At 43.5% G+C, this 18,794-nt stretch overlaps 1 protein-coding gene and 1 long non-coding RNA gene across 6 annotated transcripts in view; one reads left to right on the forward strand and one right to left on the reverse strand.

Annotated features, from left to right (window-relative positions):
* LOC309530944 overlaps positions 1-18,794 on the reverse strand; it is a 33,341-nt gene that overhangs the window by 12,922 nt on the left and 1,625 nt on the right. For both annotated transcript variants that reach the window (XR_014218980.1, XR_014218981.1), the window contains exon 2: positions 7,433-7,544. This is a non-coding gene — a long non-coding RNA (uncharacterized lncRNA). The remainder of the gene's footprint in view (positions 1-7,432; positions 7,545-18,794) is intronic.
* LOC309530879 (arylsulfatase D-like) lies at positions 1,547-18,631 on the forward strand. 4 transcript variants are annotated; one of them, XM_082220097.1, is made up of 12 exons: positions 4,540-4,597; positions 6,290-6,342; positions 7,416-7,565; positions 9,317-9,438; positions 9,737-9,859; positions 10,574-10,997; positions 12,791-12,927; positions 13,021-13,155; positions 14,290-14,452; positions 15,206-15,327; positions 17,932-18,317; positions 18,371-18,631. In XM_082220097.1, exons 1-11 carry the CDS (start codon positions 4,595-4,597, stop codon positions 18,288-18,290), a joined length of 1,791 nt encoding a protein of 596 aa, XP_082076223.1. In that variant the 5' UTR covers positions 4,540-4,594; the 3' UTR covers positions 18,291-18,317; positions 18,371-18,631. The 4 variants fall into 4 exon arrangements, with proteins under 4 accessions (XP_082076224.1, XP_082076223.1, XP_082076222.1 ...); XM_082220098.1 differs by lacking the exon at positions 4,540-4,597 and adding an exon at positions 1,547-1,875 and having other exon boundaries at positions 17,932-18,631; XM_082220096.1 differs by having other exon boundaries at positions 17,932-18,631.

The following is an 18,794-nucleotide window of genomic DNA, read 5'->3' on the forward strand; positions in this document are numbered from 1 at the left end:
TGTCCTAGGACGCGGGTGGCGCTGTGGGTAAAACCTCAGCGCCTAGGACTTGCCAATCGCATGGTTGGCGGTTCGAATCCCCGCGGCGGGGTGCGCTCCCGTCGTTCAGTCCCAGCGCCTGCCAACCTAGCAGTTCAAAAGCACCCCCGGGTGCAAGTAGATAAATAAGGACCGCTTACCAGCGGGAAGGTAAACAGCATTCCGTGTGCTGCGCTGGCTCGCCAGATGCAGCTTGTCATGCTGGCCACGTGACTTGGAAGTGTCTGCGGACAGCGCTGGCTCCCGGCCTCTAGAGTGAGATGAGCGCACAACCCTAGAGTCTGTCAAGACTGGCCAGTATGGGCAGTGTGGGAGTCATAAAGCCACAGCAAAGGCTTGTAATATTGCAGGGTGCCCCCTGACCTCGGCTGACCAGCACTCTGAGCTTTACAATGTATTGGAATGTATTGACCTTAAATGGAGTTGTGTTTCCTCTGGGCAGTGATGACCCTATTTGGCGATGGGTGGGTTTAAGCCATGACCGGATGTAGGTAATGTGAGACATTGGCAAACGGCCATGCAAGAGGAGAGAACAAAGGATAATAAAAGATACCGGAGAGGAGAGAAGAAGTTCGAAAGGAGCTGCCCTCCATCCATGAAAATATTGCTGGCTCTCTGTGTCTTTATTTTATGCTAAACTGCGCCATTTGTGACGGCTGGCTCTGACAGGGCAGGGGTACCTTTACCTTTTTACCATGTCCTAGACATTCACAACAAGGCATATTGCCCCATGATGTGAGCTGAGCTGCATGAATTGCCCCTCATCAGTTCTGCAGCTTGCATCTTCTGTGAAAAGATCAGGGAATTAATGTAGCTCCAAAAGCACCTTAAAGGTAATATTTTATTTTATAATCCAAGTTTTGTGCTCTCAAGTGACTTACAGGCTTTCTCATCAAGCCTCCCCTCCTTGATCTTGCCCCCAGCCCAGCAGTTAAGGTTTTTAAAAGCTTCCATTTGTAAAAAGGTGTACCTGGGGGGTGGGGCTGAGGAAAGGAGAGAAGGAGGAAGAATGAAATGGAGGAGATACGTTGGAGGGTGTATGGTCATGTGCTCTCACGCATGCACATAGGCAAGAGAGAGTGGAGGATATTCTGGCTGTTGCAGGGGGGGTGTTCTTTGTCTTATTCAAAGGGTTTTACACCACCATCAAAGAAAACCATTGGAAAGAAATTCATGACACTACAGTCATAGGCTGCAAGGATCATTCAAATGTTCTTTTCGAAAATGAACTGCCTGACATTTGTAACAGGTCCTCCTTTATGCAACCCCTGCAGGGGTTTCCGCAGATTGCTTACTTTAGATTCCTATAGAGTAGCTTTGGCGGGGGGGGGGGCTCTTCTAGGAATGGGGATTGGTCTGTTTCAATAAGAATTTAGAGGGAGAGCATTCCGCAACCATTTCCCAGGAACCAGGGAGTCCCTCTTCAATCATCTGAGCCAGGTCTCTCCTGAAAGGCCCTACTGTTCTCTGATCAGTCCCACATGTGCAACTGAATGTTAACACTGTGCTGATATCAAAGAGCGGCAGACTGGGGAGAGCTGCAGAGTGCGACTGGCAGGCAGAGAGCAGCCTGAGAAGTTTTCAGCTTAGCTGTCGATCTAGAAAGCAGCGTTTCTTCCAGTGGGAACTGTTCAGAGAGTGCGCATGAGCAGATGGGACAGATATGATGACTTCCTTTGTAGCCTCCGGCAGAGACTGATGAAAGATGTGCCACTTGTGGCTGGGGTTAAGCCTTGATGAAAAGCTGGGAATGAAGCCTGCCCTGAATCTAAACTCCCCGCAACTACTGCTGCTGCTGCTGCTGTAGCCTCTCTGGCTTCCTGGAGACTTCACCAGGTACTGTATAAGACATTTTGCTGTGATCAAATACAAGAAATCTTTTTCCTGTTGGAAACTAAGCAACTGCTACGGCTGGCACTCAAGAGCACGTCGGCACACTGAGTTCAAAACAGCTTATTTTTGATAACATCTCTCAGGAGGTCGGCTTCCTCTCTTTGCTTGTACACAACAAACTACATTTAAAGCTCCCAAGCAATGCAAAGCTATTTTAGATGTCCTCTCGCTATTCTGGGACTATGCACCAACCTGTAATTTTGAAATTAGCAGGTGTAGCCCTGCTGGTCCTGTGAGTAAGGCAGTTGTGAAAGGCTCTGTCACGCAAAGCATGATGGGTTGGAACATATCCATAAACACTGCCTAGAACAATATGATTCTCTTTGGCAAGTCTGGGGAATTGGAAAAAGAAATTACGACTTCAGCCATATACACACTCACCCACTGAACACAATAGATCTTACATCTGACTGAAGAAGGGCAAGTCTGGGCTGTAGATGTGTCAAATCATAGGGGGTCATAGTGAGAACCTCATAGCTAGCAATACAACTGTTGCACAATTGGTATGTATAATTCAATATACTATTCATTAAAGGAGGGAGCAAACACTGCATTGAGCTATTGCTATGAATTCCATTAAATTTGTGTGTTTAGCTTGTTTTCTTTTTGCATTGCCCTATGTCAGGGGTCTGCAACCCGCGGCTCCGGAGCCGCATGTGGCTCTTTTACACCTTTGCTGCGGCTCCGGGGCGGATACTAGCGAGGGGAAGGGGGCGCATTGTGCACCCCGACACTCCGCACTGTGGCGGGCGCTGTACTGGCTGTGACATCACATGGGGGCGGTGTGTGCATTAGTCACGCACCGTCCCGACGTCACCTTCCCGCCCACCCGCTACATTGTAAGGGGCGTGTATGCTGGTCACTGCATTGAAAGGGGGCATGTACGCTGGTCACTGTTTTGAAGGGGAGTGAAGAAAAACACACACACACACACAAAGGTAACTTGTTAATTTAACGTTTATTTCTATGAGGAGGAGTAATTCTGAGGGGTCAAACAAAGAAATAATAAAAAAGTGACAAAAAAAGTTATTTTTATAATGATGAGTTTTGTGGCTCCCAGTTTTTTTTTTCTTTGGAAACGGGTCCAAGTGGCTCTTTTTGTCTTAAAGGTTGCAGACCCCTGCCCTATGTTGTGGACAACACTCAGTAAAGTGGGTGGCATTTCAGTGTTTTGACTTACTTTGAGTGGGCAGCATTCTCTTCCGTGCAATTTTTTATTGTTGTTGTGGAAAAACATCTAAGACTTGCATGCACTTTCTGCTGGCCTTTCTGGTGGGGTTATCTATTCTTCAAGTTCCTGAACACCAGAGACAAATCATAGACCTGTCAGGAGCTGCTGGGGTTTGTGGGCAGCCTCTAGTGGTGGCTGAGTAAAATTCCATCAAGACCAAAACCAGGGGTGGGAAAACCCACAAGCAAAACGTGGTCCTTCATGTGTTTTGCCAACCTAGAATATGCCGTTCAAATCTGCAACTGCCTTCTTCTTTCATGGAGAGAGGACAGAGAGTGACAGTGAGTCTGTGTAGCTATTACCAGACCCTCCTATTACCAGTCCCTATTTTCCAGGGACTGAGAAAGAGCCCCAATTGTGTACAAATGCCAAATTAACAACTGGAAACATTGCCACATTTAACACAAGTAAACTGTTCTATTTGGTTATTAATTAACTCTGGCAAAAGAATAAAGTGTTTCCTACCAAATGGCAAGGTCTACTGATATCTTAGTCAATGCACTACAGTGGTACCTCAGGTTACAGATGCTTCAGGTTACAGACACTTCAGGTTACAGACTCCGCTAACCCAGAAATAGTACCTCGGGTTAAGAACTTTACCTCAAGATGAGAACAGAAATCACACACCGGTGGCGTGGCAGCAGTGGGAGGCCACATTAGCTAAAGTGGTACCTCAGGTTAAGAAGAGTTTCAGGTTAAGAACGGACCTCCAGAACGAATTAAGCTCTTAACCCAAGGTACCACTGTATTTGCATTTTCTGGAAAGTAGACAGTTTCTTTGATTGTCCTAAATGTAATAATCCTTTGTGTCAGGAGTCTGCAACCTTTAGGACAAAAAGAGCCACTTGGACCCTTTTTCCGAAGGAAAAAAAAACTGGGAGCTGCAAAACCGGGAAGGTGACGTCGGGACAGTGCGTGACTAATGCACGCACCGCCCCCATGCGACGTCACAGCCAGTACAGCGCCCGCCACAGTGGGGAGTTTCGGGGCGCACAATGCACCTCCTCCCCTCGCTAGTATCCGCCCCGGAGCCGCGGCAACGGTGTAAAAGAGCCACATGCGGCTCCGGAGCCGCAGGTTGCAGACCCCTGCTTTGTGTAAACACCAGCTCATGTCTTGTAGCTGTGCAGACTCAGGTTTGTTAATCTTTCTCCCGAGGGTATGGTAGAGATTCTGAACATTCCTTGCTTTCAAGCCTTCTTGACCCCATGGATGCCTTTGAGAGCAGACCTCCTTCAACTTGCCTAGCTTGATCCCATCCCTTTCACTAACCACCCCCATTTCCCCACATCTTCCCTACGTTTGGTTAGGAACCTTAAGGGAATACTAGCCTCGTGTGCTCTTCTGAGGAGAACTTTTCTAGTTTTAAGCCAGGTTGCTTCCTTGGAACCACACGAAAGCCGCTACTTCTCCTTTTCTCTGGAAAAGGTAATGGTTAGTGTTTTATTCCTTCTGTTTCGCTCTGGCTGCATGCACACCATGCATTTAAAGCACCTGTAAATGTTTTGTTGCTTTCAGAAAGTACAGATAGGAATGCTCTGCCTTATGCTGTTCCACAAAAAAGGGGCAGCCTTGCAGAAAGTTACTAGAGAGTGGGCTTCTGATATTTTAAGGACTTGGGTGAGAAACTGCAGTGACCTATGAGGTATATAAGGGATAGGCAGTCTAATACTGAGATGCATAGGGTCTTATATGTTAGAATAACAACTTGGTCCAGTTGAAAGCCAGTGCAAATCAGTCACAAGCCCACAGGTAGTTTGACTGAGATCTGTCAGTCAAGACTACTATTCAAATAACTATTCCCAAATAGTAAGAAACCTATGGACACTTTTCTGTCCACAAGTGTGGTGACTACTTGTGTGACTGCCATAGAAAGGGAGAGCTGCTTCCCATCCATAGCTGTCTAGGGAGACTCCATGTCTGTACCAGTTTTCAGGCAGCTTTTCATGTAGTAGCCATAAGATAAGAAAAGGCAGTGGCTCCCAGTGTTAGAGTGAACCAGGACAGTGTTTCACAATACAATGTTTAAGATTCACAGCAACATGAGACATCAGGTGCCAGTAAAAGTATATTGTTAGAAAGAATGTATACTGTTGCACTGTTCTGAACCGCATTAAGAAACTAATTGCAGGAAGGGGGTGTTTGCACTCTTGAAACAAGTCATAGAATTGAAGAATTGTAGAGTTGAAAGGACACTTAAGGGACAGGAATCTCAGCATAGAAGCAAAGATTCAAGCAGACTTCAGTGCTTACCAGTGCAATCCTAGGCGTGTTTATTTGGAAATCTCACTGAGTTCATTGGGTTTATGATTGCTATGGGGGTGGGTGGCTGGGGGTGTTTTAGATAAACTGCCTCAGGAGGAGATGCAGTTTTGCAACAGCAAAAAATCTGGTAGAACCACCAATTATTTTTTACATGAAAGCCCCCATAGCTATGATATTTGGTGTGCAGAACAAGAAACTTAACCTTCCTTCGGAGGCTTGCAAAAGTTGAGTAGAGTGGACGCTTGGTTTGCGAACGTGATCTGGGCTGGATGTTCACAACCTGCAGCGTTTTGGTGCTTCTGCGCATGCGCAAAGCATGATTTAGCGCTTCTGTGCATGCACGACTGCTGAAAGCTGGAAGTAACCCATTCTGGTACTTCCGGGTTGTGGCGATCCGCAACCCGAAAAAGTGCAACCTGAAGCAGCTGTAACCCGAGGTATGACAGTAAACCTTTGCATGCCCTTAAACGTGACTGGCTGAAAGCACTGGAAGCGTCTCCCCTCAGGAAAGAACATTCTTTGCAGCATAACACTGAGCTGCATGCACCTAAAAAAGAAACGAAAAAGGCAAGTCTCTAATCATGTCACTGAAAGAAATGTTGTTTTACCACAAGAAAAATGAAGTGGAACAGCACAGTAATAAGCCCGTCCCCTCATGGCTATAAGAAGGTAGTTATAAGAAGGCATAAAGAAGAAGAAGAACTCTGTTCCCCATCTTATTGCATTCAACAGAAGTTTGTATGCCTCCTTCAGTATGCTGTTTTCTTCCTTTTAAATGAATATAGAAAGATTTAACATCTATATATTGTCATTATCCAGATCTTCTCTAGTATTGGTGTTGTGTTCTCTTTTCTTTTTTAGATTCTTCATTGCAGTATATCTACAACGTGGCAATCCCTGAAAGAGGTCATGTGGTATGTAGCACATTACTAGAATTAGATGGTGTTTCGTTATATGTTGTTTTTTTAAAAAGAAAAAATCCAATAGCTTATTAATGCAATGGGAAAGCAGTGTGCTTCTCCATAATTGCTGTATTTTGTTTAGGTAAAGGTAAAGGGACACCTGACTGTTAGGTCCAGTCATGACTGACTCTGGGGTTGCGGCGCTCATCTCGCTTTATTGGCCGAGGGAGCCGGCGTACAGCTTCCAGGTCATGTGGCCAGCATGACTAAGCCGCTTCTGGCGAACCAGAGCAGCGCACGGAAACGCCATTTACCTTCCCGCCAGAGCGGTACTACTTGCACTTTGACGTGCTTTCGAACTGCTAGGTTGGCAGGAGCAGGGACCGAGCAACGGGAGCTCACCCCGTTGCAGGGATTCGAACCACTGACCTTCTGATCGGCAAGTCCTAGGCTCTGTGGTTTAACCCACAGCGCCACCCGTGTCCCGTGTATAACTTTAACATGGCTTAAATAAACTTTCATTCATAATAATGAACTTTCATTCATAATAATCCACCTGTTGATTAATAAGGAAACCAGTGCAAAAAAAATAATAATCTTGTATTAGAAAGCAAAGCATATGGAAACTACAACAATATGCTTTATGGTGTGTCAAATGGATATTCTTGAGTAATATGAAACAAAAAACCCAACTTGGCAGTTTTTAATGGGAGCTGCTTGAAGGCAGTAACTTGTCTGTTGGTCACGCACCCGTAGGAGCAAGATGCTACACATGTGTACATCACATATAATAAAACTGGCGGCCAGTGTTCAGAGGAACATTATGGTTTGCATTTTATTTCAGCTTCATACCCTTGCAGGGCTGCATGGTGACATTTCTCTCAGACAGCTACCTATTGCCCAGCTAATCATACTGCTGCCCTCTGTGGTTTCACGCTGCTTAATGGTGAAATTAGCTAATAGATAACATCTACAGGATGAATACGCAAAATTAAAGTTCCTTTTTTTAAAAAGCCATATTAAAATATTTTCACTCTCTTAGAACCTACACACCCATAACAGTTAATCATCTTTCATCTTTCCAGGAGAAATCCATGCTCACTTCTAGCTTTGGTGCTATTGCTAAATTCACTGGAACTGCAAGCTTCAGTCAGCTATAAGCCCAACTTTCTCATCTTCCTGGCTGATGACTTTGGCATTGGGGATCTCGGCTGCTATGGAAATGATACAATCAGGTAAAGGCTTATGCAGATCTGTGATAGCCTTCGACGACACATTCTATAAATATGCATGATATTAAATGTCAGGTGCTAGTGCTAGGCACTAATTTTATTTATCTATTTCTCATTGTATTTAATAAATAATAATAAATCTATTGCCTTTTAAACTGTGTGGGGCATTTTTGTTTGTTATAGCGGTATGTGTTTTTGTGTTTTTATATTGTAAGCAACCCTGTGATCTTCAGATGAAGGGCGAAATAAAAATTTGATTCATTCATTCATTCATTCATTACATCCTACCTTTAGTCTAAGAAGCTCAAGGTGACATACATGGCTCCCTACACCAATCCATATTATCCTAACAATCCTATGTGGTAAGTTAGGCTGAGAGTTACTGTAGTAGCCAGCCCACGGTCACCCAGTGAAATTCATGTCACGACTGAATGTGGATTTGAACTCAGGTCAATCAGATCCTCATCCAACCACTACACCACATTGACTTATATAAACTGTGGGGAAATCACCTTTTAAAATGTGCTTAATAGAACAAGGCTTGGTATTATTATTATTATTATTATTATTATTATTATTATTATTATTATCATCATCATCATCATCATCATTGCAGTTTATTACGATCCCTTCACCCTAAGGTCCCAGAGCAGGTTGCAACAATTAAAACACAATGTGGATATTAAAATACAATATTGCAGAATATTTAAAACAGTTTAAAACAGCTTAAGATACAATGTAAGCATAGGCGGAGGTAAAGTCAAGGGTTACATGTGAAGTACTAAGTATCTGTGCTAGTTGGCTGTTATTCAGTTACCTAAGGTTGGTCTAGGAAAATATTTTTTTTATTTATATGTGTGTGTGTGTGTGTGTGTGTGTGTGTGTGTGTGTGTGTTGAGGCTGCTACAATGACACTTTTAATTGGCTTACTAGGTAGAAAGCTTACACAGAGGTTAGACTATCTTTGGTCTTTATTGTGCGTTTAATATGATTTGTTTATGGAGAGGTTATACAGTGGTACCTCGGGTTCAATACTTAATTCATTCCGGAGGTCCGTACTTAACCTGAAACTGTTCTTAACCTGAAGCACCACTTTAGCTAATGGGGCCTCCTGCTGCTGCCGCACCGCCGGAGCAAGATTTCTGTTCTCATCCTGAAGCAAAGTTCTTAACCTGAAGCACTATTTCTGGGTTAGCGAAGTCTGTAATCTGAAGCGTATGTAACCTGAAGTGTATGTAAACTGAGGTACTACTGTACATCCATTTGCATTCAGCCTGAATTGCTTATATGTATTATATATGCTGACATAACTCAGCTGGTAGAGCATAAGACTCTTCATCTCAGGGTCATGGGTTTGAGCCTCACATTGGGCGAAATATTCCTGCATTGCAGGGGGCAGACTAGCTGGTCCTTGGGGTCCCTTCCAACTCTACAATTGTATGATCCTATTATTTCCACTAACAGTTCATTCATTCCACACCTTTCTGCTCATTTTCCCACTTATGTGCTAATCACCAAGTCATGCTGTCGTTTGAATGCATTTGTTGTGCTAGGTTGGCAGGACTTCGACCCATTTACTGGAACCTAAATTTCCAGTATGCACTTGAATCCTTCTCACAAAAACACGACAATCTGGAGGTGCCTTTAGTTACGTAACTTAGACTTCGTCAAGGCATTCAGTTCCTAGACATTCTCTGTTTGCTTTATGATTACTCAGCTCAAATATATTGCCCTGCTATTGTTGTTTTCCTTAGGACTCCCAATATCGATCGGCTAGCAGAAGAAGGTGTGAAACTCACTCAACACATTTCAGCAGCCCCTGTTTGCTCCCCAAGCAGAGCCGCTTTTCTGACTGGCCGATACCCCGTAAGATCAGGTGTGCGGTGTTGTCATAAGGCACCATCTAGTCTTAAGTAGAAATAATTGCCCTTGGAGACAATTGTGGAAATATTCTTTACAGTTGTACTGAGGTATTGGATCTCGATGGGAAGGCTAAGAGAGGGAGGGCTTTGCTATGCAGGCTTCACAAAGATCTGGTTTGTTTTTAATCTGATGTCCATTGATTTAGATAAGGAGAGGGACATCTTAATTTTCCATTAGAACTGTATGTGGACAACCGACTGAAGTTCACAGCCATATTACTGGCTATGTTATATATGATCACTTTATCTCAGGTTTGGATGAAAGGGATCGTTTCCGTGTCATTAGCTGGCTTGCTGGTTCTGGTGGGCTTCCTCAGAATGAAACTACTTTTGCCAAGATATTGCAGAACAAAGGCTACACCACTGGCTTAATAGGTAAGAAAACTTGTGCACAGCATTTAGGTGAAAGAATGTACAAATGTCATAGAAGGTCATGGGACACAGCAGTAGTCCCCATCATTACGTTCTTCTGGGAAGAGCCTTTTTGTTTCTTCTTCTTCTTCTTCTTCTTCTTCTTCTTCTTCTTCTTCTTCTTCATATTGAATTTATATACTGCCCTATACCTGGGGGTCTCAGGATGGTTCACAGAATAAAATCAATATATAAAACCACAGAATACATAATAAATATAATGGATAATTTTTGTACCCACTGAATAATGGCTGTTTTGTTAATTGATTCTATATTCCTGCTGTTTTATTATCTTTATAACCGAAGACCCTTCTGGAAGCCAGTCTGTAAATAAATAATAACACATGTGTAATAATAGCACATGTGTAAAAGGGAATCTTAAACATTTTTCACCAGGATATATGCCACTAATTCTCCCGAGGAAAAACATTTTAATGCAGTCTTTCTCAACCTCGGGTCCCTCGATGTTGTTGTACTACAACTCCCATCATTCCTAGCCAGTAAGGCCTGTGGTCAGGGACGGTGGGAGTTGTAGTTCAAGAACATTTCAAGGGTGGGGACTGTTTTAATGTATGAAATGAGTTGGACAATTCGGAAGCCAACTTGTCCATATACATCTGCTTAGCACGCATTGGTTGGCAAAAAATGTAACTTTCCCTCCCGAATTCTGTTTTTCAGGGAAGTGGCATCTAGGTATGAACTGTCAAACCCGTGACGACTTCTGCCATCACCCCTTAAATCATGGATTTGACTATTTTTATGGAATGCCATTTTCACTGATGGGTGATTGTCAAATGACATACCCTCCAGAGAAGGAGATTTCCCAACGAATCAAGCTTGGGTCCTATACTCTGTTGATTGCCCTTGCTGTACTTACACTTATGGCAGCAAAGCTCACTCATCTGCTGCCCCTCAGTTGGAAAACAATTTTCTCCCTGGCTTTGTTTGGCTTCGCCTTCTTTATTTCCTGGTTCTCAAGCTATGGATTCATAAGATACTGGGACTGCATTGTAATGAGAAACTATGAAATTACAGAGCAACCAATGAAGGTAGAGAAAGCTGCATCCCTGGTGCTGAGGGAAGCCATTTCCTTTATTGAAAGGTAAAACGAGATTCCTTGTATGAATTACATGGGATTACAATTACAGATAGGTAGCCGTGTTGGTCTGCCATAGTCAAAATAAAAAAATTCCTTCCAGTAGCACCTTAAAGACCAACTATCTGAAGAAGTGTGCATGCACACGAAAGCTCATACCAAGAACTAACTTAGTTGGTCTTTAAGGTGCTACTGGAAGGAATTTTTTTATTTTGACTATGGGATTACAAATGTGTGAGAGGAAATGAAGCATCCATTGCGTTTGTTTGTTTTTTAAAAAGTCTGATTGTAATGAATGTAATGATGTTCAATAGAGGCAGGAGCAACAAGGTCTTTAGAAGGTGTCTCTTATTATTTTTCAGTCAGCAAAATGGCTACTCTACCTCACATCTCCAGTTGTGGGATTCTTGAGGCATTTTGGTTACACAAAAGACTTAGAATAGTAAGCAAAAGCTACACAATCAATTGCTTCATCCGTCAGAAAGATGTTTCACTGTAATTGTCTGCTCCGATGAAAAGCATTTTCCTCACATCTGCAAAGAGAATTATCTTCCCATAATTTTATAGAAACCAATGAGCCTTATTGGGGTATTTCATGCCATCAGTTATAGTTTAATGCAGAAGTGAGAAACTTTTTACAGCCTGTAGACCTTGTAGACAGCGTAGGTGCCAACTCCCTGGGGCCCTGGGTGCCCAAGCACCCACAAAATTCTCCAGCACCCACGGCCCTGGACATTCACAGTCACGGGGCCAAGTTGGCACTCCTGGTAGACAACCTTCCAGCAACCATATTCTATGGGTGGGCAGAACCAGAAGCAAATGTGGGTATAGCAACGAATGCACTTTGTACAGTAGGCGTGTTTCTATACCCAGAGAGACACACCACCCTCTATCCTCCATTGGGGCAAGCAAGATGCATTATTAGAGTTCAAATTCTAGCCAAGTATAAATACACAGGTGGGTGAAAAGCACTGCTGATGAAGGGTGTGGTCTGTAATTGTCCCTATTCTGGCTCCCACTCTCAGACTCATAAAGCCAATTCTCTGCTTGGCGGAAACCAAAGGTTTCAAGGAATCAGCCCACAATCGATGCTTTAGCTTGGTCTACAGGTTATAGGGTGTAGACCATAGGTGTGTAAGCATAATTCTAGGATTGTGCTTGCAAATGAGAGCTTCTCTGAAGGAGCGCAGTCTGTTCACGCTGGCACAGCTGACAGCAAAGGTTCAGCTCCTCCAACTTCCTCTGTGCCTGAGACTTAGTTAGCCCTGCTAATTGGAAATGTCAAGCAGAGGAGGAGGGTCAGGGGTGGCTCTGGCTTATGGGATATCTGGCAGTGGGGCAAGGTCCTCTCCCAGCACACTGCTCAGGCCCACCACATACCCTCTCATCAGGCTCCTCCTCCCCCGCTGACAGATCTTGACAGCCCCTCTTGGTTGGCATTATGGGATTCATAACATCCCCAGGAGGAAGACAGAAAGGTTTAGAGGGCCACACACACCACAGCTTCCCTATCCCTTATTTAATTACTCCCTCAGTAAAGATTATTCACAAGGCACTAACAGATGTATCAGAAAACTATATATACCGTATTTTTCGCTCTATAACACGCACCCGACCATAACACGCACGTAGTTTTTAGAGGAGGAAAATCCGTAGGCATGCCACCCGTAGGTATTCCCTCCATAACACGCACAAACATTTCCCCTTACTTTCTAGGAGGAAAAAAGTGAGTGTTATGGTGCAAAAAATACGGTAAATTTGTTTTTCTAAACAATAATTTGTTGTTGTCGTTTCTGTAGGAACAAGCAAGGGCCGTTCTTCCTCTTTGTTTCTTTTTTACATGTCCACACACCAGTGGTAACAACAGAAAGGTTCAGGGGGGAAAGCAGGCATGGATTGTATGGTGACAATGTCGAAGAGATGGACTGGATGGTAGGTAAGTCAACCTTCTTCTTTTTTTAAGAATATAAAACGGATGGGCAGAGCAATGCAAACCGTGATCCTCTTTGTCACTGTGGATTCTTTATAGGAAGGATTTTGGATAAGCTTGACAAGGAAAATTTGAAAAACAGCACACTGACCTATTTTACTTCTGACCATGGTGGCCACTTGGAAGCAAGAGAAGGAAATGCTCCGCGAGGTGGTTGGAATGGCATCTACAAAGGTGAGAATTCTGAGTCCAATGGAACAGCAGCAGAGCAAGCCGATCGGGCACCTGGGGTGGCACGCCCGAAGGCGGGGCCAGCCACCCATGGGGGGCCAGCAGCCCACAGCGGCACCATGGGGCCTCCAAGATGTCTGCCTGCCTCCTCCCACTCAGCCACCCTACAGCTGAGGGGGAGGCAGCGGGTGTACCGTTTGGGGCAGCACGGAGCCTGTGGGCACTCAAGCCACTGCATCACTCCCAGGAGAGACGCGTGGCTAGGGCGAGCTGCAGGCCCTGTGGTGAGTGCCACCCACCATTCTGTCACCCCCCTCAGTGATGACACCCAGGGTGGACAGCACCCACCACATCCCCTTGCTACACCCCTGCAATGGAACATCCCTTCCCTTCTCCTGTGAATCAGCTCTGGGGGTATACCCAACCCTCTGGAACAGATTTGGGGGAGACCATTGAGGGAAGGGAAGGTCCACTGCGCACATGGAAGTCATTCTGCTCATGACTCAATCTTGGGACTGGACAATGGGAACATATCTCAGCCCTGATTCCAGGCCCATTTTGAGGCACAAGTAAAAAAAATGCCGGTACTTAAGATTTTAAAGCCCTCCATGTCTTGGGTCCTGAAAGATTGCCTTCTTAAACATAAAGCATCCCTTGAGCACTGAACAAATGCCTCTGTTTCCCTAGATAGATAGATAGATAGATAGATAGATAGATAGATATTATTAGTGGGAGTACTGTTTTTCTCATAGATTCATAGAATTGTAAAGTTGGAAGGGATCCTGATGATCATCTAGTCCAACCCCCTGCAATGGAGGAATATGCAGCTGTCCCATACAGGGATCGAACCTGCAACCTTGGCATTATCAGCACGACACTTTAACCAACTGAGCCATCCATGCTTAACTGAGCTATCTAGGCATGTTACATTTTTTGGTGGTCATGTTTTGGTGGCTTTATCTTTTTCTTTGCTTGATAAATTTGTGAGTGTATTTCTCCCTTGAAGGGTGAAGTATTAAATAAATGGCATTAAAAAAATGAAGTGCAGTTTATTCAGTTTTCTATATGAGCAACAAAATAAGTGCATGGCAGAGAGTTCAATTTTAATCATGAGGTGTTGTTCTATGGTAATTCTAGGTGGAAAAGCCATGGCAGGCTGGGAAGGAGGAATCCGTGTCCCTGGATTATTTAGATGGACAGGAATGCTACCCGAGGGCAAGATTATTCATGAACCAACCAGTCTAATGGACATTTTCCCTACGCTGGTTCATCTGGCTGGCGGGACAGTACCACAGGACAGGTATGCAATGTGTCAAGGTAGACACTTTCCTATACTGTATTTACCAGTGTCTCAAAATGGCTTGTGGTTTTATTGTATACAGGTGGCCAACTTCCCTTGATAAGTAGATATACACAGCGGGTGGCGCTGTGGTCTAAACCACTGAGCCTCTTGGGCTTGCTGATCAGAAGGTCGGCGGTTCGAATCCCCACAATGGGGTGAGCTCCCCCAAGGGTGATCTCCAGCCAACCTAGCAGTTTGAAACCACGCCAGTGCAAGTAGATAAATGGGTACCACTGCAGCGGGAAGGTAAATGGCATTTCCGTGCGCTCTGGTTTCTGTCACGGCATTCTGTTGCACCAGAAGTGGTTTAGTCATGCTGGCCACATGACCCAGAAAGCTGTCTGTGGACAAACACTGGCTCCCTCGGCCTGAAAGCAAGATGAGCACCACAACCCTATAGTCGCCTTTGACTGGACTTAACCATCCAGGGATCCTTTACCTTTTTCACATACATATACATATATACACATATGCGCATTCACACACACACACACACTTGTCATCTCAAATTCTCAGCTCCCAAAGACTCACATAGTGGTTACAAATAGAAAACAATATTGCTTTAGATATAAACTAGCAGATATCACCCACATTCATTTAGCAAATTACATAGTTACTATTGTTTCAAAGTTCCGAATGCATAACTAATGTGGAACCAATCCAAGGGCAATTTGTTGAAAGCAATCTAAGTCATTCCCTTTGTCCCTTCAGGATAATTGATGGTCGAGATTTGATGCCTTTGCTGCAGGGATCAGTTCAACACTCGGAGCATGAATTCCTGTTTCACTACTGTGGGATGCATTTACATGCAGCACGGTGGCACCAGAAGGACAGTGAGTACAGCAAATTCCTTCAGATTAAAAATCTATTTAATTTCTGGTAAAATAATCATTCACAAAACAATGGCAAAATAGTTATGTTTTCTGAAGAGATGGTGTAATAATAATAGAGTCGGACTAAGGAAATTAGTAACGATCAACAACGAAGAATGAGCGACTCAAGGTCCCTCTTTATTTTCAGCATGTTTATAAGGATAATGTAGGATGACCACAGATTAGGTATAGGAGGAAGGATTTGATTAAGTTTGCATTTAAAGGTGAACCTAACTTATTTGCACTTTCTGAAACAATGCGCAACCCAAAACACAACCATTGGAAATTCACACTTAACCTACTTTTGCAATTTAGTTCTCTAGCCAAGTAATATACCGTATTTTTTGCACCATAACACTCACTTTTTTCCTCCTAGAAAGTAAGGCAAAATGTCTGTGCGTGTTATGGAGCGAATGCCTGCAGGTGGCGGGGGGGGGGAATCTGCTGCAGTCGTGAGCAGAGGATCCATGGTTCCACTTCCTTACCTCCGTGGTTACAAAGCATGGATCCACATGGATCCTCAGGATTTTTGCATTGGGCTACTCCAAACTCACTGTCAGATCACATGTCTGTGGTCACAGCATGAACCACAAAAATCATATATCCACTATTTCATTTAGAATATGTTTTTTCTTGTTTTCCTCCTCTAAAAACTACGTGCGTGTTATGGTCTGGTGCGTGTTATAGATAGAAAAATACGGTATATAAAAAAATGTGTATATTTGGCAAAAGTGTATATGAGGAGAAATTCCCACCCAAATGTCAATGAATTTTCATGCGGGCTTTAAATTTTTAAAAAAATCAAACTGAGGGGGAACTGAATTTAAGTTGGGGAAGTGAGATAATCTGAAATTGACAGATTTGCCAATTGCAACAAGCTGTGTTCCTTGGAAGATACTGGTCTCACAGTAGAAAGAAATGTGTCCCTATTTCACTATTTCACAATCTATTAAGTCCTTTTTCAAAATGGTGAAGCAGCAGTCACTTCTGGGTGCTGTATTACCATATGCCTAACATGAATTAATGGATTTCTTGTTTAGCATGGTACTTGGTCTTAAGAACACTTCCACATTTCAAATGGTGATTTCTTTTCTCGGTCTACTTGCATCCTCCCTGGGCCCCAACTTTTCGCCTATTTCCCATTGTGTTTTTGTATAACAAAAGGGCAGATGCGTAATAAGGCATACGTCAAGATAATGCATAGTGATTAAGAGCAGATCTTTGGGCAGTAAAAGGCTCTAGACTGTCAGTCATTATGGTGGCCTGGACTATGTACCCAGGAGCAGCTCATTTTGCAAGTAAACATGCTGACCTGCCATTTAAAATTACAAGCTTGAATGCAAATGTTCATCACACTGTCTGATATTGTAGGGAGCTTACAACACAAGCATAACCATGTCCATTGAAAAATTTGTTCTGTTTAATTCAGCGGGGCTTCCTTCCAGAGAAATGGGGTTAGGATTGCAGCCTTAGTGCAGCTTCAATGAGGCACTGTCATGAAATGCGGCAACAGATGCCTCATCTTGAAAGCGGTGCACATAGGACAACCTGTTTCTGGATTGGTCTGAGATATATCATTCTACAAAGAAAGTCACTTGGCTGTGACTTTAATATGTATTAAGACGCTGGCAGGAGCAATCTCAGTGCTGAAACCATCGGCTTGGGGTGCGTGGGCTGGCTCACTAATAAGTAAAAACTCTTTCATAAGAATTAACATAGAGGCGGGATATGTGGCACTTCTGATAAGGAGAAATTTGGGGACCATAAAGAAAATGAGGGCTCAGCATGATCCATGACCCCAGTACAAGTGAGTGAGAAAGGGGCAGCTATTCTATAGGCAGTCACTTTTTCTTTTCTTACAAATATAATCTGCCTTTCTTCCATCATGGAAACTTGGGGCGCATGCATGAGATTCCAGGTGGTCTCCAGATATTAGCTTCAGCAAGGTATTAGTCCCTCCAGACCATAACATGGGATCTACCTTCCCCTTTAGTCACTCCTATTATACTAACTAGAGGAAAGGTACATAACCAGGTACATAACCTGGGTACATAACCAGGAATCTGGCACATAATAGTTTTTTATTTAAGGACTGCAATTGACCTGAAGCTTTACAAATCTGCCCTCCTCACAAGATATGAATGTGTGTTTCTATGTGTGTGTGTGTGGTGCAGCCAGTATAAAAGACTGAGGAAATTGTGTGAGTTAATTATATGGCTTATAAAAATGATGTAGCATGCAGAAATGGCAATGCTAACAGGCGAAATTAGAGATAAGAATGAAGAAAGGTTTTTGGAGCAATGGAAGTATTTCAGAGAATATTTAAAGAAATATTGTAGTATTATGAAAATGCAAGCAGGATTTGAAATACGAGCAATAGTTTAGAAATATCAGGATGAATAACTCAGGATGGTTAAATGTAGAGATTAAGAATCAAAAATGTGAAGCATTTAAGGGAAAACATAGGAAATCATGGAAGGGTGGAAAAATGTGTAAAATTTGAAAATTCAATAAATAGTTTTTAAAAATAATAATAATATATTCATGTGGATTCTTTCCCACCAGGTGGAAATGTGTGGAAGGTTCATTATATGACACCAATCTTTCACCCAGAGGGATCTGGAGGTTGTTACAATATAATATTTTGCCAATGTTCTGGGAAATATGTAAGACAACACGACCCTCCTCTGCTGTTTGATCTCTCTCGAGACCCATCAGAGGCTGTGCCTCTTTCACCAGACACAGAGCCCTTGTTCCATGAAGTTCTAAAGCGGATAGGCAGAGCTGTGGAGGAGCATCGCAGGACCCTCACTCCTGTCCCATCGCAGCTTTCTTTTGGCCACAATATCTGGAAACCATGGCTGCAGCCATGCTGTGGGACCTTCCCATTCTGCTGGTGTGACAAAGAAAAGGAAAACCTATAAAACGGACATCATTTTAAAGTTTCCTGTGTTACGTGCCCTAATAAGTTGCAATGGAGACAAATAGGTAGGCCATTTCCCAGCCAGCTCACCTGGCTGGATGCCAAGCTGCCATGGGATGGGGAATAACAGGTCAAGTTATTTTGGTGTGATGCTTGAAGCCAGAGACAGAGACATGTCTTACTCTGTGCTAGACCCAAGAGCTCTGGCCTGGGGCTTTGCTGGAAGCCTAATGAGGAAGAAAGATCTGTTGGGGAGTTAATGCTGTGAGCCCCTCCATCCTTTGTTCACATTGTGTGTATATGTTTGTGTGTGTGTAAATAAAACCATATATCTTAAAAACACCACAGTCTCCTTTGACCTTCATTCCAAGGAAACGGAATCCTGGGTAAGCGTTGGAGCCCCTGGACTCTTTTGCTGCTTGGAGATGTGTACAGCAATATTGCATTTTATTGTGATGCTGACATTATGTATTTCCTCTTACTTGTTTTTTAGCTTTGTGGTGTT

Source organism: Podarcis vaucheri (genome assembly GCF_965113315.1).
Source record: "Podarcis vaucheri genome assembly, chromosome: 4".
Taxonomy (NCBI): Eukaryota; Metazoa; Chordata; class Lepidosauria; order Squamata; family Lacertidae; genus Podarcis; species Podarcis vaucheri.

Coding starts and splice junctions, on each gene's coding strand:
- LOC309530879 (XM_082220096.1), top strand. Junction 12,928..13,020: donor AGAGATGGACTGGATGGTAG/GTAAGTCAACCT, acceptor GATTCTTTATAG/GAAGGATTTTGGATAAGCTT. Junction 14,453..15,205: donor GGGACAGTACCACAGGACAG/GTATGCAATGTG, acceptor TTGTCCCTTCAG/GATAATTGATGGTCGAGATT.